General features: G+C 35.4%; 2 protein-coding genes and 1 long non-coding RNA gene across 7 annotated transcripts; 2 read left to right on the plus strand and 1 right to left on the minus strand.

Annotated features, from left to right (window-relative positions):
• Positions 1-1057: 1057 nt before the first annotated feature.
• Positions 1058-12596, plus strand: LOC148689943 (uncharacterized). Of its 5 annotated transcripts, none has more exons than XR_015958050.1 (6): positions 1058-1371; positions 1464-1560; positions 2133-2195; positions 2993-3063; positions 3226-3288; positions 12372-12596. It is a non-coding gene; the product is annotated as an uncharacterized LOC148689943 (long non-coding RNA). The 5 variants fall into 5 exon arrangements; XR_015958052.1 differs by lacking the exon at positions 12372-12596 and adding an exon at positions 10760-11001; XR_015958053.1 differs by lacking the exon at positions 12372-12596 and adding an exon at positions 6476-7575.
• Positions 12597-15009: 2413 nt separating this feature from the next.
• LOC137732561 (FCS-Like Zinc finger 15) lies at positions 15010-16079 on the plus strand. The gene is made up of 2 exons (XM_068471876.2): positions 15010-15413; positions 15624-16079. Exons 1-2 carry the CDS (start codon positions 15136-15138, stop codon positions 15790-15792), a joined length of 447 nt encoding a protein of 148 aa, XP_068327977.2. The 5' UTR covers positions 15010-15135; the 3' UTR covers positions 15793-16079.
• Positions 16080-19374: 3295 nt separating this feature from the next.
• On the minus strand, positions 19375-22333 carry LOC137732110 (uncharacterized). The gene is made up of 3 exons (XM_068471402.2): positions 21939-22333; positions 21714-21819; positions 19375-19678 (listed from the first exon to the last, which is right to left on the minus strand). The coding sequence occupies exons 1-3, from the start codon at positions 22107-22109 to the stop codon at positions 19596-19598; spliced, it is 360 nt and encodes a 119-aa protein (XP_068327503.2). The 5' UTR covers positions 22110-22333; the 3' UTR covers positions 19375-19595.
• Between the last annotated feature and the right edge of the window lie 2121 nt (positions 22334-24454).

A 24454-nucleotide genomic window follows, 5' to 3' on the forward strand; every position in this document is an offset into this window, starting at 1 on the left:
TTGGATGAATGGGGAAAGAATTATTCAAAATATATTATTTAATAAACAATATCTTGGAATTATCCTTGTAACATCCCTAATTGGATATGATTGTGATTCCTTGGTTCATGAAGTTATTATTGGATAAGGAATGTATTAAAGATATGATTCGGTGATTAATCATATCTTTAATCTATTTGACTTTTCCATCTCATTTAATGAGAGCATTCTTGTCTTTCTTGAGAAAATCCACTTGCCGTGTCCAAAAGTTTTGAGATTATTTTTTGCTTCAACTACAATTTAAAAGTTTGTTGCATAACAATTTTTTTTGGTTTTAAATTTTTAGCTTTTTACATTTTGTACTTGAGGTATAAGGAAAGTATATAAAAAATAAAATATAAAGACAAAGACGGGTGGACAAAAGTTGTAGAAGAAATATATAGAAAAAAATACATCTTTTTTATTTTCATTCGTTCTTCTTTATAAATTCTCGTCTCCAAAGCTCACCACCCTTCTTGTGTTCTTCATCTAACCTTCCACTTACATATTTTCCCATAAGCATTGGCATAACATAAAAAGTGAAAACTAAAAAAATAATAAAAAAGGAATTTGACAAAAAAAAAAAAAGGGAAGAGTGTCTTTATCTAAACTACCTATTAAGAGTACCCCTTTTGTAAATCAAAATTTCTTGAAATTATCATTTTAACGTCCTCATCAAAACTAACAAAAGTAAAAACATAGGTTGTAACAACTCGTCTCTAATTTTACGATTTTATTAATTTTGAAAGAGTGAATTGATGAAAATGCCCTAGTGGCAAGATTGTTGACTTTCGTGATACGTACAAGCTACTATTTTTTCGTATTCTCGAAGTTATCGACGTTACAAACGTGTGAGCGCAAACGAAATTGAAATCAAAATTACAATGAAGATTTTACAGAACTACTAAATAAAGGTCAATTTAGCAAACCTGCTATACTAGATATTTTCTTATTATTTTATTGTTTTTTATTTCAGATTTCTATTTTGTGGAACCATACTCAAAACTCCCCTCTCATCTCTCGCCATGTGTCAGTTTTTCCCCAAACACTTTGGGGACTCTCTCGGCCTCTCCCCATTTCTCTCACTCGATCTCCCTCATTTCTCACCTCACTTCATCTTTCTTCCTCAGACTCGTTCTCCTTCTACTCTCTCATCCTTCGTCTTCTCTGCAACCACCAAAGCCTAGAAGGCCACCACGCCTCTCGCCACTCCGGTGAACCCGACGCACCACCACCTTCACTAACCCATCTCCACCTGTCGAAGTCGGATCCACGAACCCTAAAAACACATGACGATCTCTTTCTCTCTGCACACAGTGGTACCCCCACTATTTTAAATTTTGCTCCGACGAGGTAAGTTCGAAAACCACTTCAAGTCTTCATAGATCGTGTTTAGGACTACGATTAGGATATTCTTGAGATGTTTTAGTGTTGTTTGGACGCAGAGATAACTCGGGAGAAGCTTTTCCAATTTTCCAGCGAGGAACCCGGCCTTTGCAGGCTTCTTCCTGCCAACTCCGGCCATGGCTCAGCCCCACTTAGGTAGATTCTTGTTCCTTATGCTCTAAACTTCATTTTGGCTTTTGAGTAGTAGAAAATGGTTGAGTTTTGAACCCGTTATAAGCCCTTGAAGTTTTTCGGCCTCCCTCCACAAATTTCGACCTTCTTTTTCGTTGGGTCGGGGGACCTGCGAGCCCAATCGAGTCAACCCGACCCGATATAGAAAAAAATAAAAACTAAAAGAATCCAACTCAGATCCGGCCAAAACTTGGGGATCCGACCCGACCAGTTACTATCTGGATTTGGAATATTCGTGAAATATGCCCTTTGCTGACTTTTTCGAATTTTTCTTGAAAACCCACTAATTTCGATGTCTAAAGTTTGTTTTTGACATCCATTTAGTGAAATTTTGAAGTTTTGACGTAGCTGATCAGCCCGATGTTTTGGTTGTCTTTTTTTAGGGTTAACGTTGATTTTTTTGTTGACTTTTTACGAAATTTACCTATGACCCCTCTTAGGGTATTTCAAAGCCCTAAATCCAAATTCGTGTTTCGTTTTTCCAAATTTGATCATTTTGGTTGAGTTTTACTAACGGGTCCCAATTTTATGCTTAGGTGCGATTACTATCAAATACTCTGACTTTCCTTGCTCGAATGGGCGTGACATTGTAAATAACTGTGAGTGGGTCTTTGCTTTTAAATATTATATATTTATTTAGTTTACATTTATATATTTAATAAAGAATTTTCTACGTTACGTTTAGATTAGACTAACGCTTTTAGAAATTAGCTTATTGATGGAATGTACGAAAGTATACTAAATCCTACAGGATACACAGGTAGGCGAACTATTATTAGATTTTATTTACGACCATGATTAATATTTATATGGATTATTATTATGTCGATGTGAATTATTGATTTATCGTTGTATAATTGTATTTACGTTATCTGCTCATTGTGTGCTACACTGGTGTTAGTACTTGCCTAGGCCAGGGCCAGGCTTCATGTGTATATTCACATCGCACCGTAAGTTCACTTTGGATCCATTGTAGGTGTTAGTCATGTCCTAAATTGCTATAGGCAATTAGGACTCATATGTGATGCGCTTAGCGTCAGTCTTCACGTGATTGTAGTATTAGAGCGTAAATCATTATTACACCTAGTCATGTTTATGTCAGAATATCTCTACATGAACTCGTGTGTCAGTATATGTCGATCAGCACCCAATATTACATGTTCGTTTATGCGAGATATTGTGATTACCGGATGTCATATGTTTTATAGGTGAAATATTGTGATTTTTCGTATTTCTGATATATTGCCATATGTGTAAGTGTTTACATACCATATGTAGTATACATATATTTTTGGAAACTCTACTTGTTTTACGGTGAATGGTTATACGTTTTCAAAAAGGTTTTTTACAAAGCCTTATTTTTAGGCTCATTCACCATTGTTTTTCGCCCTTCTAGGTTTTAGTGGCAGAGCATTTGCGTCGACCAGAATTCTTGGAAAATGTTGGATTAGAAGAGTACCTTCAATGGTATAATTCTCATTCTATTTTTATTGTACTTTACTTATGCTCTAACATCACGTGTAAATTAGGTTTAATCCCGCACATGCGCAATCTTACATTTAGTCGTTTTTAGGTTTAAATTTAGTCACATTTTTCACATCATTACACTTTATGGCTTTGTCATCTCAGGTGTCGGCCATCACATCTCGATTCGGAGTCCAGGTGGTCATTCCGAGTCGAAACGTGTCATAGGTAATTTAGTAATTACATGCAACATAAATTTCAATTTTTTTCACCTACCTCATGTAAACATAGCACACCCTATTTAAAAATAAAAAATTAAATAAATAAAAGTACAAAATATGCCCATTTTAGTAGAAACTGCACCATCATTATCCTATTTTTCATAAATAATATTTTTTTCAGAATTTTAAAAATTAATCACACTCCTCAAAAGAAAACAAAAAATTAAATTGTTCATACACGATGTGCGTGGGCATCTGCTAAAATTTGTACGAAGGGTTCTAAATAAACATTATGTTCTTGAAAGAAAGAAAAATCTCTTCGATGCAGCCAAATTATCCCAGTAGGAAAATCTCTAACCTCCCAAAAATTGTTACTAGTTAAGTTAAATTAGTTTGGGCTTTTACTCCTCTAAGTCCAATAAGTAAAACACATTTCGTGAAGAAGATGGGCCTAAGGTGGACCTTATTTTCACACCTAACGTTTTCCACATTAAGAATGGTGACAATGGTACGATCTTCTTCTTCTTTTTTATTTTTTATTTTTTTTTAACATAAGATATTATCTACACTAAAGAGGAAGGGGGTAAATTAAGCCTCCAAATATGCTAGCAATAATGTGATTCAAATTTGCCTTTGACGAAAATCGAACTTAAAACCTTCTACTTACAAGTGAAGAGAAAAATAGAGAAACTAACCTTATGTTGTCAAGCTCTGTCTTTAGCTTTGGTGTCTCCCTCTTAGGTTCCCTTTGGTATTGCTTGTTTCACCAAAAATTGTTTCGCTTTAAAGTTAAGCAATAAAAAATATTTAGTTAAAAAAAAAAATCTTGCTTATTTTAAAAGTAATGGCCTTTAGACAGCAGCTTTTAAAAGCAATCTGTAAGTTGTTTTTCAAAGCTGCTTTAATAAAAAGCAGAGTTAAGCATTTAATTAATAATTTTAATTCCTATAATACCCTCATTAGTTTTTTAAAATGACATTATTTAACCTTCTACGTATATTTTCTCTCAAGAAGAATAATGTGACCCCACTATCTATCACTACAACTACTAACCTAACATCACATCACCATTACCACCATCATCTTTGCTACTACTACCGCCACACCACCACCACCACCACCACCACCACCACAACTGCCATTACCACCACAATCGTTGTTGTCACCGTTACCAACCACTGCCACAACCACACCACAATCACCACCACAACCACCACCGTTTTTTGCCATGCCTCTACGCATCATTGTAACCTCTGCACCCTAACCATATCTACTTTTGACACCACCACATACCCTTTAATCGTTTTTGTCATCACCACGGTTGACCGTACCTCACTGTCATTGCTACGACAACTGCCATCACCACCACTATCGTCGCCACCACTATTGTCGCAACCACTTGTGACTGCAACCATTCGCCTTACTTCATTGTTGTCATCACCACTGCCACTGCCAACAATGTTGCAATCACAATCAACTGCCAACAATGTTGCAATCACAATCACTACCATTGCTACATTTGCACCTCAACCACCACACCCTATTATTAACACTACCACCACAACCCCACCATGGTTGCTGCCATCATCACAACTACCCCCACCATCGTTGTCGTTGCCACCATCCATATTATGTCCATTTTTGTCATTATATACAATTATATCACTTTTATATCATAACTTACCGAACGCTTTTACATTGTTTTTCATACTCATATCACTTTTAAAAATATAGTTTAGTAGACGCTTAACTGCTTTATTTTACATCAGATTATTCTTAAAGCGCAACAGAATTAGTTTTTTAGAAAAGCATAGATCCCAAATTGGCTCTTAGCCTTTTCCCTTTCTCTCTCCATATTTCTTCTATCTTCTAGTCATCTTTATATTCTAGTTGTGGTCACTCCTTTTCTCTAGCAAGAAGAGTGCTCTTAGTTGTGGTTGTGGTTGTCCTTTCACTTTGTCGAGTAAAGCCTATGTAACATCTATGGCTTACAACTCAACCTCAGATCTTTGAGCAGTGGTTGTTGTTCAAAGTTAAGGTTGTGACTTTTTTTTTCCTTGTGGTTTGTGCGCATGGCAAAGAACTATAAGGGGAAAACTCACTATTTGCTGGAGGTGTCTCATAGCTAGGGCCAACCTTGATAATTTAGGGACCCTAGGCGAGCCTTTGAAGGGAGTCTTAGAGTTCTTTGACCCTGATCCTTTGTACATTGATATGTATATAAAAAAAATAAAAAAAAAACAATTCTTTAAATACATGAAAATATCTATTTCTACATCAAATATCATGACAATTAATATAAAAAAAAAATTCAAATATTACTTGAATATCACACATCTCGTGTTTTTAGACGTCAATGTACTAATTAAGTTTACATAATCTAATTTTTCAATTGACAAAATAACTAACTCATTCACTCTTTCTTGTGACATAGTTGTTTGAAGATAAGATTTTCTTAACTTTAATTTTGAAAAACTTACTTATGCAGAGGCAACTATAACTGGAATGGTTAACAAAGTTCTATAAGCAAAGACTCAAAGTCTATAAACTTTTTATTTAAACAGACCCAAAGTTTGTAATATTAATATATATATATATATATATATATATATATATATATAATAACATAAAAATTTGAGGCCCCTCCAGAGTGGGTGCCCTAGGCAGGCCTGCCTGCTTCGGTTACCTTTAGGGCTGACCCTGCTCATCACAATGTTTCTTAACAATGATTGCAAGATCATCAAATGGTGTTTCGGTCTTTTTCTCGTTTTGCCTTTATGATAGCTTACAACTTACAAGATTAGTCCTTGTGAGTGTTAGCTAGATGTTGGCACTTTTGTGACTGAGGATCAGTTGTATTGTATTTCGGATGAGATTGTAATTGTAAAGTTATAGTGTTTATTTTGACTCATTTGACTTTTCATGACATTTTTACAATGAAAATAAAAATTATTTGGATTGTTGAGTCTTTCGCATTTACTATAGTATTCATACACACTCAACGAGGGTGTTAGTTCACCCAGTTCTTTTTTTAAACTCCCCTCTTTCTAAGTTTATTGATTCCTTCTCTCATTTCTACTAAATAATTATTTCTTTTTGGTTTTTCAATGAATCTTTTCCTACTAAGCTACCTTTCAAGTCTCAACCGAATAAATGTTGTTTTTTTTCTTTACCGCTTTTTCTGTTAAGGGCAGGCAAACTGATTGATTAAGACGGTCACTAGGTGCAGAGTTTGCACAAACACTGGGACGGGGGCTCCTTTTAGGGTTTTGCTTTCTATTTATGGGGACCATCATAATGGTTCATTGAAAACCCACCATTAGGGTTGTTTTATGTCAAACTGGACGTGATGTGATGCACATCTAGATTCTAATTCTAAACATAAAGGATGAACTTCATGCTTCACAGTGGAGGTAGTTAGGAATGTAATCAAATGCTGTCCTTCCTGAAGGTGTAGGAATAATTAACAAGTTACACCCGTTTACCGAAACAGATAAAAGGAAGATGCAAACCCTAGCATGACTGCAGAATATATAAATGAAACTTTTGAACCCATATTAATTTCATAGAGTTTTTCTTATATTATTACCATAATGACAATGTACAAAATATCATTCTTCTTTTTTATTTGATTCAGAAAAATATTAATCCGATCAACTTTATTTGTGTTTGAATAAGGGATTCCGAAAATAACTCAAAATCTAATAAATAGTATTCTTTTTATAAAGAGAATGAAGATTTGAATTCAGGATTTATAATAAAATAACTTCCTGTAGTCCAAGAATTTGGGTAAAAATTAAAATGCTTGATCGAAAACAAGAAATTCTAAAATGCTTGACCGGAAACTTGCTCCCAAACAAATAAAACCAATAAATGGAAGTTTTGTCAACCTTAAGTTACGTTGGAATTGTATAACATACCATTTCAAGCTAAAAGTTATCGCCCTTGAGTTACGTTGGAATTGTAGGTTAACAGTACGATTAATGATGATTAGTTAACATAGTTAGTAGTTGATTAGTCTAGTAGCGGATTAACACAAGAACAAGTGAAGTAGATTCACCACCAGATAGTCGAGTGGAGATTGTAGTGAGTAGTGGAGTATTAGGTGGCATGAATGAGACATGGCAAATATGCAGATCAATCAAAGCCACCTGTCCCACTGTGGCACCGGATTTATTATCTATGAAAATATTACGTACGGCCCTTTGTATTTTGTTTTGTTTTCTAACAATGGAGTACTCTCTGGACTCTGGACTTTGGACTCTGGAGAGATGGAGCCGAGAGAGAGAAGGGGGGGGGGGGGGGGGGGTTCATGAATCTGTGGCGCCGGATTTATTATATATGAAAATATTACGTACGGCCCTTTGTATTATGTTTTTTTTCTAACAATGGAGTACTCTCTGGTCTCTGCACTTTGGACTCTGGAGAGATGGAGCCGAGAGGTCATGACTGAGTAATGACCATGCAGGGAAGCAAGCCCCTACAAACGTTCCACGTCATCATCCTAGCAGTACAACACTTGGAAAGCAGTCCTCTCTGTAGCTTTTGGCTGGACTAGCTAGTGCCACATGGCACCTAACTCTTTCTCTCTATGTCTCTCTAGAACTCTCTCTCCCTAAAACTAGCTAGGTTAAAGCTGTCCATGCGTACCTACATGATATCACCGTCTCTCCTTCCTATCTCCATCTTTGTATACAATTCCATCCATCTTTGTGTGTGTTTTTATGGATGGAAGACTCGAGGATCAGGCTCAAAGTCAGCTAGTAGAGCAATTTTCAGCACCGGAACGCTACATCAGGATGTTACATATTTTATGACAAAATGGCACAAAATGATGAACTCATCATCGCATACAATAAAACACTACATAACGATGAAATCGTCGTCACATATAAGTTTGTTTTTGAACTCCTTATATTTCATAACTTGCTAGGTTTCAGTTACAAGGAAAAGAGTAATACTAGAGAGATTAAATTTGTAGATAAAATTTTAAAAATTAAATGATATGGAAGTTGATTTATTTATTACTTAAACGTTAATAAACGTATTTATTCCTATTGGTGACACATTATTTAGTTTGTAAATTTTAGCCTCTAAATTTAATTTCCCTAGCATTATCCTAAAAAAATACTCTCACAAACACCCGTTCATTTATCCCTTCGAGGCTTATTTACTGCTAAAGCTAAAAGCAACCTTCCCCTACCATTTTGGAACTGAACGTATAATCTATCTCCCTTGCTTCAAGACGATCCAGCTGGTTTAACATTAACTAGTCCTTTTACTGCAATAAACACTTCATATTCATTAGCTTTAATTAATCATTTAACCCTCAATCCAAATCCAATTGTTCTTTGAAGAATAACTTACAAAGTTGGGGATCTTTGTGAGTGTTTCTGTAGGGATCAGTTTATTCCTTAGTTATTTTAGTATTTTAAACTGTTAACCACATTTACACCCTTAAGGTTGGATTGATTTTCTAGATACAAAGTTTTAATTTGTTTCATATGTTGCACCATAGGGTATTGAAATTGTGTTGTTTATGCTTTCAACCTAATTGATTGTATGATAATTCATTTAACTGATCACATCACGACTTGAGACCTTATTATATAGACTAACTTGAAAGCCACATTATACTATATTGACAAAATAAAAAATAAAAATAAAACTCTTCAATTTAATAGATAATTAGATATTCAAAGAGACAATAGGTATAAATTGATATTAATTCAAAACCTAAGAGTATCACGTAAGAAAATTGAACCTCATTGCCCATTTTGAAAATTGCATCAAATGATAGACGGGAAATGTAGTTAGCTATCTTTTTACTTATCCCTCCATGGGCATACTTTATGCTTATTATATGAATGCCACATTGATGTTGAATTGATAAATATTCATTTTCGTCTAGATTTATTTTTTATTAAAAAAAAATTCTTATTTGTTGTCTATGTAGCAGTTTTTAATCCATTTGTTATATGACTTAATGCAAGCAAAAGATGGATTATTCGTAATTCAAGAGTAGTAAAAGTGTCAATATTTAAAAGACGGGGACCGAAATGATATTAACTCGAAAGTGGAGAGATGCATATAGTGTAATTAACCTTAACAAATATAATGAGCTCTAACTATTCATACATCAATCAAAACATGTATTGTATCATGGAGAAGTCTATTCGCATGGGTGTTAAGGCAAGCAAACATGCTGGTGATAATTTTTATTTTTTGACAAGAAACGATATGTAATATTTCATTAATCAATACAAACAAATACAAGGGTGTCATTAGGTACATAGCTTAAGTGACCATTAAATTAATATGAAGTGAATTTGCACAAACAAACAAATAAGAGTAAACCCCTAGTAGATTACCACAAGCACGAACACACAATCGCCAAGTGCACAAGTGCCACTAGTACAAATCTATAACAATAAACGTTAGCTGCAACAAAGCAATATTGGCAACCACAATGGTAGAGCGAGACCACGTTAAGTCATCGTTGACAGACGAGACTACATAATGCATCGCAAAAAATGTTGATTAACGTGCTCATTTACTATTGATAACACATTACATGGTTGACAAATTTGGTCTAAAATTAATTTACCTAGCATTACTCTTAAGAAAATAAATCTCCAACAAACTCTATAAAATAGTCTCAATTATAGCCAAATAAGCTATCATTCTTTAAATTTACAAAGTAACAAATCATCAGCTAAATATTGAAAACTAATAAATCTCAAAGGTGACCTTTGCTTTGAGCAAGGAGAAAAGGAAGAGAGAATGTTGTTTTAGAAAATGAGTGGGTTGGGTTTAAATGTTAGTAATCAAACATTCAAAATTTATTAAAACAAAAAGTATTGTTAGAGGTGAAAAGTTCAAATGAGTAGCTAAAATAATTTTTTTCTAACACTGGCCACTTGTTACTTGAATAAAAATTTAGAGCTTTTCTTGAGCATATCCAAGAGACTATAAAACAACTTTGATTAAATATTTTAGCAAAAAACCAACAAAACCTTGCTTCAAGAGACCCTTCACTCTAATTGCAAAACTTTATATCAATATTAAAACTCTCCATCTATTCAATTCTTTTCCCTTCTATCAAAGCTCTTAATAAAGTAATAAAATAAAGTTATATTAAAATAGTGTTGCATATTTTTGCTGGAATTGATGTATTACAAAATTGTAGTAATGATCTCTCAGTTTTAACTCAATTTGAGCAATGGTCTCTCAAATAAAAATTCAGAATCATGGGTCTTTTAACTTATAAAAATGTGTTGCTATGATCATTTTCATTAACTCCGTCAAAATTTTATTACAATAAGTCATGTTGGAAGGATCATTACTATAATTAGGTTAAAGTTGAGGATCATTGCTTCAATTGGTTAAACTTAAGAGATCATTTCTCTAATCGAGTTAAAGTTGAGGGACCATACAATTGTTCTCATTTGGTTTTCTATATTTGTTCCTTGATTTAGCCTCACGTGTGTAGCACATGACTCATTTAGACGGAAGTTCTAGCAAAGTTGAGGAAAAAGCTGCACGTTTTGATGAGTTAATAGACCAATGATCATGAATTTTTAGTTGATGAATCATTACTTCGATTAGATTGAAGTTGAAGAATCATTGTTACGATTTTGTTAGCCTGATGGGCGTATATTTAAACAAAAATAATTAACATGCAATCAGTCATCCTAACTTCCTTTGACGTATCATCCAATCGAACGTGTTTGTTTTGCATTTTTTTTCCCGATGACAAATTAAATTGTTTTCCAATCTTATATTACATCCGATAAGGTAACAGCATTTAGATAATTGATTTAACATCTCAAGCGTGGACATATATATCTTGCAATTGCAGACATCTGTAATGTAGTATGGGTGTGATATCTTTTTCACCTATAATGGACTTGGTCGGAAAGATTAAGATAAGTTAAACCCATTACTGATAAGCATGAAAGTGAAAGCAATTAATTAAGAACGTAGAGTCTAAGTCACAAATGTGTTATATTTTTCTTCTACGTACTTTTTACCTAGCCGTGGTCAAAAATTGTTACAACAACAACAAAATCTTTTCCTACTAAATGGGGTCGGCTATATGAATTCTAGAACGTCATTGCGTTCGGTTCTGTGTCACTACAGCGACCCTTGCTCACTTAACACTATGCTCGGGCCACACAGCGCGCCACTTACGGGTGACGACCTAGCTTTAGCGCAATTTCGTTTATGATTCATTATCATAAGGATTCGACATAAAATAGGAGTGCTGGTTGTCGACTATCTGACACCCTCCCCTTCCTCCTTTATCCGGGCTCGGGACCGGCAATGTAAGATAAACTTACACATGTGGAGTTTGGTCAAAAAATTGCTAACAACTAAATTATTATCTTGATATAACAATGCTGCTAGGATCAAGGGTTACAAAGGATTGAGTGAGGGGATATGTGAAATGAGATTAATTTACAGCGGAAATGTCATTATGGCAGTATATCTCAAGTCATTTACGCAATCTTATGCATTTCGAGCCAACTATGCAGTCTCATGTGGAAAATTTTAAATGTATGACTTTGTATGATTAACTTGAAATATAGTTACAAGGATATTCTCGTTGCATAGAAATCATTCTTAAGTGTGAGAGTAGTACATATATGGTATAAATAATTCATACGTAAAAGTATTGAGAATGGGGTACAAATACAATAAATAATAAGTAGCTCAAGGTAAAAACAATAAGGATTACATACAAACGGAAATAGAGTTATGAAACAATGAATAGAGTAAGGTCGCTACCAAACTCCACCTTTGCAATTTGTTTTTACAAAATAGATTTGGAATGCTTAGCAGATCAACATAAATTAATGGAGGCAATGCATTCACTGAGAAGTTAGAATTGCAGCCGCTCCAGGAGGCGTACTGGTCCTCCTTTTTTACCTTTATTTTTTCTTGTGGGGGTGGGGATGATCTATATATATACTTCATTCAAAAGCTTCTGTACCATTGGAAAGGATCTAAATTGTCTTGCCAAGATTTATTGGCATCATTGCTTTGCTATCTTTACTCATCTATACTAACTCACCATAAATATTGCAGAACTAGATCATCATGCTTGAACAGTGGGAGTCATGATGCTCGTAAATATCCGTTTGTACAGCTAACTAGCTATCGGTCTAGTGATATTTGTATTTTAATTACGTAAAGATGTCTCATTTTCGAAACTTTTAACGGTGTTGATTGAAGTCCCAAATTCAAAACTCATCTCCCTCTGTTGGTTAAGGTTATGTAATTATGTTAAAAAAGAAGATATATTCAACTAAAGCATTGAATGTCCTTCTTATATATTAATTTTACAGATATGGATTAGGAAGCATTTAGATGGTAATAGTATATATAATTACTAAGACCTTTAAGTAAAGCACTTAAGTAAAGCCCACCCTATCTGTCAGTGGGTTCGGATTGGGTTAGACATTGTTCCTTCCATTGGTCTAGAAAAAGGAAAATTTTTAAAATCCATGGGGTAGGTTGAGATAGAACTTTCAATACAACGTCCAATCATGTTCGTCTACACACTTTGATACCATAATCTCTTTGGACATAATTTTGGATTAAATTATCAAGTTCTGGATTATAAAAAGGCATCCCAAATGAAGCAACAATATTTACTTGAGAAAAGATAAATGAAAAAGAGCATTTTATAATGAATTGAACAACGACATTAGAGATGAAAGTTGAATTAAAACAATAATATTTAGTATCGAACTCGTTAATTGTGTAAATCAAACCTAAATTTCTTTACTTTTTTAATAGAGTGATATTCTACATATGAAGGGGGGAGGACAATATGCTCTAAAGGGAGGGGAGCTGAGTTAGGCCGCACAATCGACCAATTTCTAACTAAATATCGAACTCAACACAAATATAATACATCATCATTATCCATGTGAGTTCAACTTAATACCTCTTATTTACATGTGACAAGAAACAATACTAGACCGCAGTACTAGGGGAAAGAAAATGTTTGTTACATGTAAGTTCATCTTCCTTGTATGCATATCATAGTCTAACATATATGCAAATATCCCATCATATATAAGGAAAATCTTTCCGACTTATGCAAAGGCATCCGGATATACAAAAAGATAAATTGAGGCAATGCGGATCCATAAAAATTGTCGAGGGCAAGTAAAATTTTTTGGATGGAATAACATGCAAATTTTTTCATTGAGGCATTTCATCGAGCACTTGGTAGGCCTGAGGTCATTTTCCAAGCATACTGCATGCCTACCGATAGATACCAACAACTTCAGAGCAAGCATATTGACTGATGTCAATAACTTTTAAGTGACCATATCAACAAATTTTGGCATATGTCGAATGAGCCTATTGACATCTACACGTATCAACACATGCAAAGGTATGAGACTAGCAGCTGTCATGCCCATAGAGGCGATTGGATGGCAACTTTAAAGAGCATCTCGGATTTTCAAAGGCAACACCCAGCTCTTTCATCTAGAAGGGCGTTGGAGGTGTGCAAAAGATGCAATGACACAGGGTATCAAATTATTTACGGGCCCCAAAAATTTTTATCCTCCTATATATTACATATCATCATCCTATGATTTTCTCTATATTACATTGATTAAGTGGTGCTTATACTTAATATATTAATTTTCTACTTTTCTCTACCAATAAAAAAAACTTTTGTATTACTTTTTTTTACTTTTCTTTATCAATAAAAGCTAACTTGTTTATTACTTTCTTCTACAAACATAAACATATTTTCGTATCTCTCTTTCAGTCATGCTCCATTTTTTTTATGGAAATCATAATTTCATGGGAATTCAAGATTATTCAATTAGTAAAAATGAGATTTCAATTAAGTTTGAATATTACTTGTTTTGTGTATGAAAATATTGTCCAAAATTATATTTTAAATAAGGATGATCTTTTTATTAAATTCGGGACGACCTTCCTTTCTTCAATTATTTCTGACCCTAGGGGTCAGTTGACCACCCTGTCCCAAGATTAATCCATCCCTGAATAAAGGTCTCGCGCATGCATGTAAGGATTTTTACATGCATATCATAGTGTAACACACATTAACACTGACTCATAAAATCACAAAAGAAAACGGCCATGCAACGGAAAATAATTAGTAAAACATATAAGAAATAAGAAGGTGTGTGATGTGTACATAAACTCAAGGGTTTGTTGGCTTGCTTTGGCAATTTAGCAAGTAGACAAAACCAGAGCATGCTTTCTTGTCAGCCTTCATGTATAAATCACACAACCCATGCAACCATCCGCAGAAGAGGAACTAATCACATGAGGCATGACCCATTTTTCTGGCTTTTGTGAGAGAGGGAGAGGGAAGGAGAGGGAGCGAGTAGTTCCTTCTTCCCCTGATATGCGACTGCGACTGCAACTAGGGTATTATTATTATCATCCTTATCAGACCCTAATTATACAAGCAATCACGATTCAAACGTAAACACAAGCAGACAAAACAAACAAAAGAAACTGGAAATTATTAAAGAAAGAAAAAATCAGAAAAAAAAAAAAGAAAAAAAAATCAGAAACTAAAGAGGGGGGTATGTGGCAGTTAACCAGCACAATGAGTCAAATCGATGGCTACGCTAATCGTCCTTGTTTTTGCTCCATAGCTGTTAGGGGTCCCACCAAACCCACCCGTACCATTCTCCTCTCCCTTTCTTCTTTCTCTATTTATTTTTCCTCAAATTTTCCTATCAACCAGAGAGCAAAGGCTTCTCCTTCCTCCTCACACTGAAAATTTTAGAGAGAGAGGAACCTCCCGTAGAAAATTTTAGAGAGAAAAATTAAGGATTCAATGAGATAGATGGATATGGTGGGACTTAGCATAGTATTGGAAGAAGGTCAGAAGGGGAGTGGAGTTAACAAAAAAATTCCACAAGTAATTAACAAAGCCACCATGGTTGTCATCAACAAGCCTTTTTCTTCTTCTTCTTCTTCAAGCCCTTCACAAATAACCCACAAAAGTTTTAACTTTTCTTCTCACTCGTCCTCACCCTCCTTCTTTGGACAACCAAGTTTTCTCGACCAATGCTTTCTCTGCAAGCAGAAGCTCTTACCTGGCAAGGACATCTACATGTACAAGTAAGTCTCTCTCTCTTTCCCCCCCCTCTGCCCACAAAACCCACCCAAAAATAAATAAAAATCGCATTTTTATCACTAACCCACCTCCGATTTCGCTGTTTTGTGAAAAGCCCAGTTTTTTTCTTATTTGCGTAATTGCATGGTGATTTTGGAGGAAAAAAAAGTTACAATCTTTGATTTGGGTTTTTTCGCTTGGTCTTGAAAATGCAGGGGGGACAGGGGATTCTGCAGCGTGGACTGCAGGTACAGGCAGATTTTCATGGACGAGGAAGAGATTGTTCGCAAGGAGAAGCAGAAGTACTGTTCGCCATCTTCTTCTTCTGCTTCCTCTGATCAGCGCAAAGGGACCAGAAACCGAGCGGGTGGATTTGCCTACTGAGAAAGGGGAGAGAGAGTTTTACCAGTTTGGAACCGAGAAGAATTGGTTTCTGGAGTTATATTTCCAGTTTTACCCTTAGTTTACTTTCAAAAGACGTTGATGTCCTCCGTCGTTTTTTCTTGCTTCCTGCTACGAGGCCAAAAGAATCCAACCTGTTCAAGCATTTATGTGTAATAGCCCACAGTTTTGCTTGCTCCCCCATTGTTTAGAACGGAAACCTTGGAGGACAGTCGTGGGATTTTGTGACAGTTGAAAGGGCATTAATGGCATTTCGTTGTTATGCTTAACCGTGGCATTCATGAATTTATTCATTTAATTTGGTTTTATATGTCCTTTGAGTTTTTAATTTTCTGTATTGCTTGGTGCAATGGCGGTGCGGTATAAAAGGGTAATGGAGTTTGTTCTATCCTGCGCATATATATTATATGGAGGATTTGTAGAGGAATATGTCTAAATTACCCCCTGAGGGGACAATAGTATATAACTGGTGGGCAACAACATAGTGCAGAATTAGTACTTGGAGAACAATTTCCTGGTCCCGACAGCAAAAGAAGATTAATGCCACCAAGAAACACGAGATTTCAATAGATTTTCCTGAAACCCCTTGCAGTTTTCCTATTTACTGATGACGTCCTTCCATTTCTGCATTTTATCTCTCGAGTCGCTCTTGATATGATTGCAGACATTGAACACTATTTAGTGAGCGTTTTCCTTCTTAATCACCCTTTTTAATTACCTGAGTTTCCATTTCTTTACGTTTGACAGTCTGATTGACAGGACAGGAAAGTAGGTCCGATCAATTTGCCATGTTTGAGCATTCCTTTTTCTTGCTTCTTTTGCAAATGGTAGTAAAATCTTGTCAAACATTTGCTCAAGCTCTGTGTCCGAACATTTGGTACATAACATGAGGGTGGATGGTTTTTGGGGGTCTTCTTTATTTGGTAATTGGTTTTGGGATCTTTGGTTTTTTTGGCAGTACATGGTTTTGGGGTCTTTGATTATGGGTAGTGCTATCCATGCACCTGTTTTTACTTCTCACAACACTCTTAGTTTTTTTCGTCGAATCGAATGAATTGAGAAAAATGTTAACAAAGATGTATGGGTAAAAAGGAGTGTGAATAGCACTACCCCTTGATTATTAGTACTGAAAAAGGAAAGCATAGTTTGGGGAAGGGAAGCCAAGGGAGAATTGGTAAATTTTTCATTAAGTTGAAAAGATATTCTATGCACGATTATACGTAACTATCTTATGACAATGAGAAAGATGGTGATCTTATCGTTCGTTGGTGTTTAAATCAAAGAAAATTTTTGCATGCACCGCTTATGTTTAACTTTCTTTTTTCTTTTTTTTTCTTTTTTTGGGTAAACGGGGAAATGCATTACCCTGGGCTAAGAATCCAAACATACCAGGAGAGCCTACCATGAGGCAAGCAAAAATCAAAGCAAAAACAAATACGGACAACAGAGGGAGTTACAAGGACGACAACATAGCCACACTATGATGTCGCCCCCTCTACTGCCCCAAACCCATCACAGAGGACAGGGTGATCCATCACATTGAAGCACAAAAACTAACGAATAGGGGGTCTATTGACTCAGGAATGGTCACACATCTCCGCACACAAAGTAAAAAGAGAGTTGATTCTCGAACATTCATGGGTATCAACATTGCATTAGGGTAAGAATTTTGTAAGCACCAAAACTTTCCTCTAACAATATGCGAAAGCAAATTCAATTGTTATCTTATTTTGTCGCATTAGGAAATATTTTGTACTCAACGACATTTCTTTGACAATGCAAAATGAAATCTAATTGTTGTCGTATAATGGTGTTGCATTAGAGAAATATTTTGTGCGTGTCGATTTTATTTAACTGTTATCTTATTTTGTCGCGTTAGGGAAGATTTTATACTCGACGACTTTTCTCTAACAACGCAAAATGAAATCTAATCATTGTCGTGTATCGATGTCGCATTAGTGAAAGATTTTGGTTATATTTAACTGTTCTCCTCCACCACTATGCGTAAGCAAAGTTAATTGTTATCTTATTTTGTCGCATTAGGGAAGATTTTGTACTCAACGACAAAATGAAATCTTATTGCTATCATTTGTCAATGTCGCATTAGAGAAAGATTTTGTGAGTGTCGGTTATATTTAAATGTTCTCCTTCGACAATATGCGTAAGCAAAGTAATCGCTATCTTATTTTGTCGCATTAGGGAAGATTTTGTACTCGACGACTTTTCTCTAACAATGAAAACTGAAGTCTAATTGTTGTCGTTTATTGATGTCACATTAGAGAAAAATTTTGTGTTCATCGGTTATATTTAAGTGTTCTCTACCGACAATATGCGTAAGGAAAGTTAAATGTTATCTTATTTTATCACATTAGGGAAGATTTTGGACTTGCCTACTTTCCTTTGACAACGCAAAATGAAATTTAATTGTTCTCTCTTCTTATCAATGTCGTATTGAGGACATATTTGTGCATCTCGGTTATATCTAACTTTTCTTTGACAGCGCAAAAAGTAAAATTTACTGTTATCTTATCAATGTTGCATTAGGGAAGATTTTGTACTCGCGACATTTCTCTGGCAATGCAAAATAATAAAATTGAATTGTAATTGTTGATATTATATAGCATTAGGGAAAGATTTTGTACGCATCGGTTATATGAAATTTTTCTCAAACAATACACAGAAGGTAATTGTTACGGTTTAATAGAGTCTCCTTGGAGAAAGGTTATGCTTAAGCCAATTATATTTTTCCTCACAATGCATGTGGTACATACGTACTACTACTAATGCAATCGACGTATGCAGGACACTAGTTGAGAGTCGGGTAATTTTATATGGTGTGTGTAGGTGAGAAGCATGCATGCATGATTGGAAGTTGAAACATCACGTCTAGCAAATTTAAATTGTCATTAGGAAACAGTTCCATAAGGAAAAGACACAAAAAGGTAAAGGGTTTTCAGGTGCGAAACAATCATTTGGCAAAAATGATGGGTGCATATGAATATATAGATAATATTTCTTTTAAACTTCTACCCTTTTTTTCTTTTCTTTTTCTTTTTTTTTTGTGAATTACCATTGATTTCAAAGCCTACAAAAATATCATTGAAAATGTAGCTTTTTTTCCCCTCTCCATAATCCCTCCCTGGAGATTGGAGAACGACACTGTAAGGTCTTAGTTTTGCTTCATGCAGAAACTAATATGCATTTTTATAAGATTCAAGAGATCGTTGATAATCATTTCGTTTTTACTTTTTAGTTTTGATTTTTTAACAATTTTGAACATTTTTTTGGTAAAGTTCTGAAAAATCAAAGGAGTATCTCCTCTTAATTCTGCACATTCTTTCTGCTTTGTCTAGTATGGTATGGACAGGGATCCATGATCGTTGGATTATTGACTAAAGATCCAACACCCACGGATCTCGGTCCATGCTATTGGCCGGTCCATTCTAGAATGAAAAGGCCGGCATTTTATGCAAAGTATTCCGTTTCCATGGGCAAATGGGGAATCAGGATGCCCTAAATAAGTTCCAATTTCTCACTTCACCACGCAAAGAAAGATGAAAGAGCTTAAAGCCAAGTTAGAGCCACAATTAAATTGAAAAACTGAAACTCATACCTCACAGCCCGTAGAAGTAGTATTAGATATACAAGTTAAGTGCAAGAATTTTAAGCAAGCGGTTGACCAGCTAGCAGATTCAATTTAATACATACAAGTGCAACTGATGGCATCACAACTTCAGGCTCGTCGTCATTCTTTTCGTCACCATCTTTGTCATCATCACAAGCGTTCAACCAGACTTAAATAGCAAAACTGCTTTCTGATCCAAGTAGAAGTAGACAAAGTGGTTTGTTTCATGAGTCACATACGAACCTGCACAAAGGAAAAACGTGAAAATATATTCGTGAATACTTCTTGTTTGATGGAATGAATTATTTGTAGTTCCAGATGTTGTACAACAATTTCAAGATTAGATTGATCAAGGAAAAGAAAAAATATTCCGAAAATCCAAAATATCCAAACACAACTTCAATATGTTGCATTCTGAATGGACCGAAAAAATTTAGCACCCTTAGTAGGCCTGGTTTCATCTAAGCTAGATGCCATATCAAAGATATCAAAGATGTCAAACACAATCCTTTGCCTGCTATGTTGGTTATTTGCATACATCTGTCGAGAATATAATGAAAAGAGCTGATTGCAGACTCCCAGCTAGTTTAGACCCAACCAAATATGGCCTCGCTTGGTTAGTAGGATTGGATTGTAATGGATAACTATCCAGGTTAAAGGCAAATTGAAGGTAGAAGTGAATGATTTTTCATTTAAAGGGGAACAGCAGAGGATTAGACATGAAGACAACTCATCCCTAATCCTACTATTTTGGAGTGGGTTTAGGTTTCCTTCGTGAGTTAATCCATCTTCCACCCTCTAGTCGGTCATAATTTTTTTCATTTTTCCCCTCAACATGCCTTGAGATTAGGGAGTTATCCATTCCAATCCAATCACACGTACCAAGCAAGCCCAATGAGTGCAAACGCTCTGAACTCTGGAGCAACAATGCCAGTGCTTGTGAGGTTCAAAATAAACCAAAAGGGTGCCAGTGGAAGACACATAGGAGACTCACAAGCCAATTATGAACTGTTCAACCTAGGTGGCCTCATGTTTTTACTAAAGAAAATGTTGCTCTGATTATCCAAGGTAATCCCACCAACTGTTTCCTTCAGTTAGAAATGGCGCAAACTAATACTCATACGAAACAGAAAATATAGGAACTTTGTTAAAGCCGGGGAGTGATATTCTATTTTACACCAACACCAAAACGATTGGATGTGAAAAATGCAACAGCGGAAAACACGTAACAATGAAAAAGAACCAAAATATCTGTTGCATATACAGAAGTGGCACAACAACATAACAGACTTATAAGGACATTCACTTTTAGAGCAAGTAAATCAACGCCTCAACGGGCTGCCTCTTGCGTGGTAGTACATCACTAACACAACCTTTTCAAATGGATAGGCTATCACTAAACTTTTTTGGCTCAATCTATGGTCAGTGGATTTCTTAAACATCTCACCTAAATTTTTTCTAGACTAACCACCTAAAATCTCTCTCCTCCAAATAACCAGCTAAGCATTTAGGCATGTTGTCACACGATATATAGAAGCGAAACCCCAACCATTTTCTGGTCTGCTGCCTCCTTCAAGGGTATTGATAAGACATTGATCTAGACAAGCCGACAACTTAATTTCGGTACAGTCAGCATGTAAGACAAGCTGACAACTTAATTTCACTTGTTGGCAAACATGATTTTATTGCAGAGTGATTATATACAAGATTGAATCCCCAACTTTCAATCACTTAAAAATCCTTTTCCACCATTCAACAGTAGCCGAATATCAAGCACTAAACAAAAGGTTGAGGAAAGATCACTAACACAGATCCCTCCAAAATCAGGATCTGTTGGAGAATAAACATTCGGCATCAGCGTTTCTCCTATTGAGTTGAGCACTATTTCATGTCCACAAATAAAGTAACATGTATAGTCGGCTACGATAACACCAGACCTATATCTATATGATCAAAGTTTTTCAGCCATTCTACTTAGAATTTGTTAATCTGAGAGAGCTACAATGTTTTCTTCAAAAAGAACTATAAACTTCCAGTACTTTTTTCAACATCCAGCTGATAATAGTTTATGACGTAGGAATCCATTAAAGCTTTAGATCTATTCCATTTCAAACAACACAACTCATCCTAATTAAACCACCAAAAAAAAAAAAAAAACACAATTAACAACAAAAATACAAAACAATGAATTATATTTTCTTCAATGTCACCAAATGTTTTCAAATAATAAATCTGAACAAAACCCAGAAAAGAAAAGGAGAGAAATTGAATGGATTACCAAAATTACGGCCAACAATGCAATGCCAAGTGGGTCCATGCTTCTTATCGAACTCCTTCTTTATATACTCGGCAACGTCCTTCTCCACGCTGTGCTTCTCAAATGCCTGAACAGAACAAAACCCAGAAATTCAATTTTCCATCCCCAAAAAACCCATTTCTGAATTCAATCCAAACACCAATATAGCAAGAAAAATCGCAAAACAAAGTTAGAGAGAGAGCTAACCCCGATGGCGATGTCGACGGCCTCCTTCTGCATATCCTGGAACATGTCGGCGCTCTTGATGATGACGCGCTTGCCGGTGGGTGTGGTGACAGCCGAGGAGGGTTTCCGGTCGTCGGAATTGGGCTTCGCCGACAGAGCTCCGGCGACGCTTCTCTTTGCGTCTTCGCTCATACTTTTTGTGGTTTTCGTCTCTGCTTCGCTTGCAAAAGCGAGTGTGTTTGGTTCCGATTTGGTAATTAATCAGAGCTTTGCCTGGAAAAGCAGGACGAAACTTGTTCTTTTCTGCTCAGGGAAGAAGAACGACGCCCTCCACATCCACCCCTCTCTCTGCTCTCTCTCTCTCTCTCTCTCTCTCTCTCTCTCTCTGCGAGTCTCTGAGTGTGACCGGCTGTGATGAAGTGGAAAGTGTGTTCTGGTCGTTTTGTTAACTTTTCGGGGTTTTTTTTAAAGGAAAAATTAACGAAAAGGTTTTAAAACTTGAGTTATAAATAATGATAAAGAAAAAATAAAAGGTAAAGTGAATAGTATTAGAATTGAATTTTTAGTTTAAAAAATATGGTTTTTTGTTAAAGTAAACAGTACCGTGGATTTTTCGTTAAAATTTTATTTTTTTAACCGCGGTTTGGTTTGGGTATTTTAACCGAATAATACTTAGCTATTTAAACATGAGTAGGAATTTTTACTTAAAATTATTCGTTATCAATTTATAGAAGTTCGTATTTATAATTAGAACAGTTCATATTATAAATTACCTTATACAGATTTTCTGTGCAAAAAATCAATTAAAATTAAGGTCGTTTAATTATCAAACTGTTTAAAATGAAATGAACGGTATTAGTAAAAGTATTACGAACGGTCTATGTATTTGTTACAATAGATTGACTAAACCATGTTAGTTTTAATTTATTTTTTACAGAGATGATATTTACAGTATAATTCATAATATAAGTATGATTATAAACACAAAATTCTATGATTAAAATATTAAAATTTTGAATAGAAATTTCTACTATCTTTGAGTGGTAAGTATTATTCATTTTAATCGCGTACGGAAACTTGCGGGAGTTAATGAAACGAATTTCACTTACATATTTACCTGAAGACAAACGAATATTACGGTGATGTAAGTTTCTGAATGAGACGTGCCGCTGTCGTTTGTACCCTTTTGGGGGGAGTTTTATTTTTTATTTTTTGTTGAATTGGGGGAAGATAATTTCATTCAAAAACGTCCGATCAAATTTTATATGTTCATTTATTGTGTAATGATGGCTGTGTTTCTACCCTTTTGTACTTTCCAGCTCCAACTCATCATTACCACTACAGAACAAAAATCACGAGGCCTTTATAAAACAGAATATTTTTGTTCACCACTATTTAATATGATGTAGATTAATTATTATATTTATCATCGTCAGATGAGTTTGAATTTCAAGATTCATGCAATAGATAAGCACAAATTTCAAAATTTAAACTCATCTAATGGTGATAAATAAAATGGTGAACATACATCACACTAAATGGTTGTGAGCAAAAATACATTCTTTATAAAAAATAAAAAATAAGACCAACCTGCCACGTCATTCGTACGAGAAGCATTTCACTTTGTATTTTCATTTTACTTGAAGTAGGCCGGTTTTATCGAATGTGAAAACTGTCGTGTCGAAAATTTTCTCGTTAATATGAAAGTGGATGGGTTTTGGCTGGTGCAAACAAGCTGGATGGCTAGTGCAAACAAGCTGGATGGCTGGCTCCTTTTGGCCAGCTCGTTGGCCTGGTGGATGAATTATGGCCCGGTGGGGCCCACAAGCCCTTTGGCCAAGGACTTAGTTGGAGACAATTTTCATGTCAAAATAGGCTATATTTTGGCATATGACTCTTCCTGGATCAGTTGGAGATAACCTAATAATGCTTAGTGGCCTTACTTTGGTTAGCGCGTTATCCTGAGAAGTACCTCTAGGGGAGAGTAACGATAATGTATGATTGTTAGTATGAAAAGATGAACTGGAAACTGTATTAGAAGTATTCTGTAGAACTTTTATGTCTGTATGACAAGATTTGGTTGTCAAGTGGAATTGATAGTGTATGTGCTCCCATTGTAAATCATGGATGTTGATGTATGAGGTATGATGTGTGATAATGTGACAGCACCATATAATAGTGTGGTACATGAATGGTCCCGCCTGGTAATCTACATTAGGGGGACCACACGCATTCTAGGGGTCATTCCACCTGATTAATTTGCATCAGTGGGTCCCACCTGGTTAATCTGCATTGGAGGACCACATTATTAAAGGCATGTATGTGGTCTTACCTAGTTAATCCGCAATGGGGACCATACGTATTCTAGGTGTGATCATGCTTGGTATATCCACGTTGGAGATCACTACCTAGTACTACAAGATACGGTCCTACTTGGTATATCTGCAATGGGGGGACATACATATTCTAGGAGTAATGATGCTTAGTATATCTGTGATGGGTGATCACGGCCTACATTATTAAACTATGTTTATGGA

This window comes from Pyrus communis, chromosome 16 (assembly GCF_041283825.1).
Source record: "Pyrus communis isolate YQ-2024b chromosome 16, ASM4128382v1, whole genome shotgun sequence".
In the NCBI taxonomy this organism is placed as follows: domain Eukaryota; kingdom Viridiplantae; phylum Streptophyta; class Magnoliopsida; order Rosales; family Rosaceae; genus Pyrus; species Pyrus communis.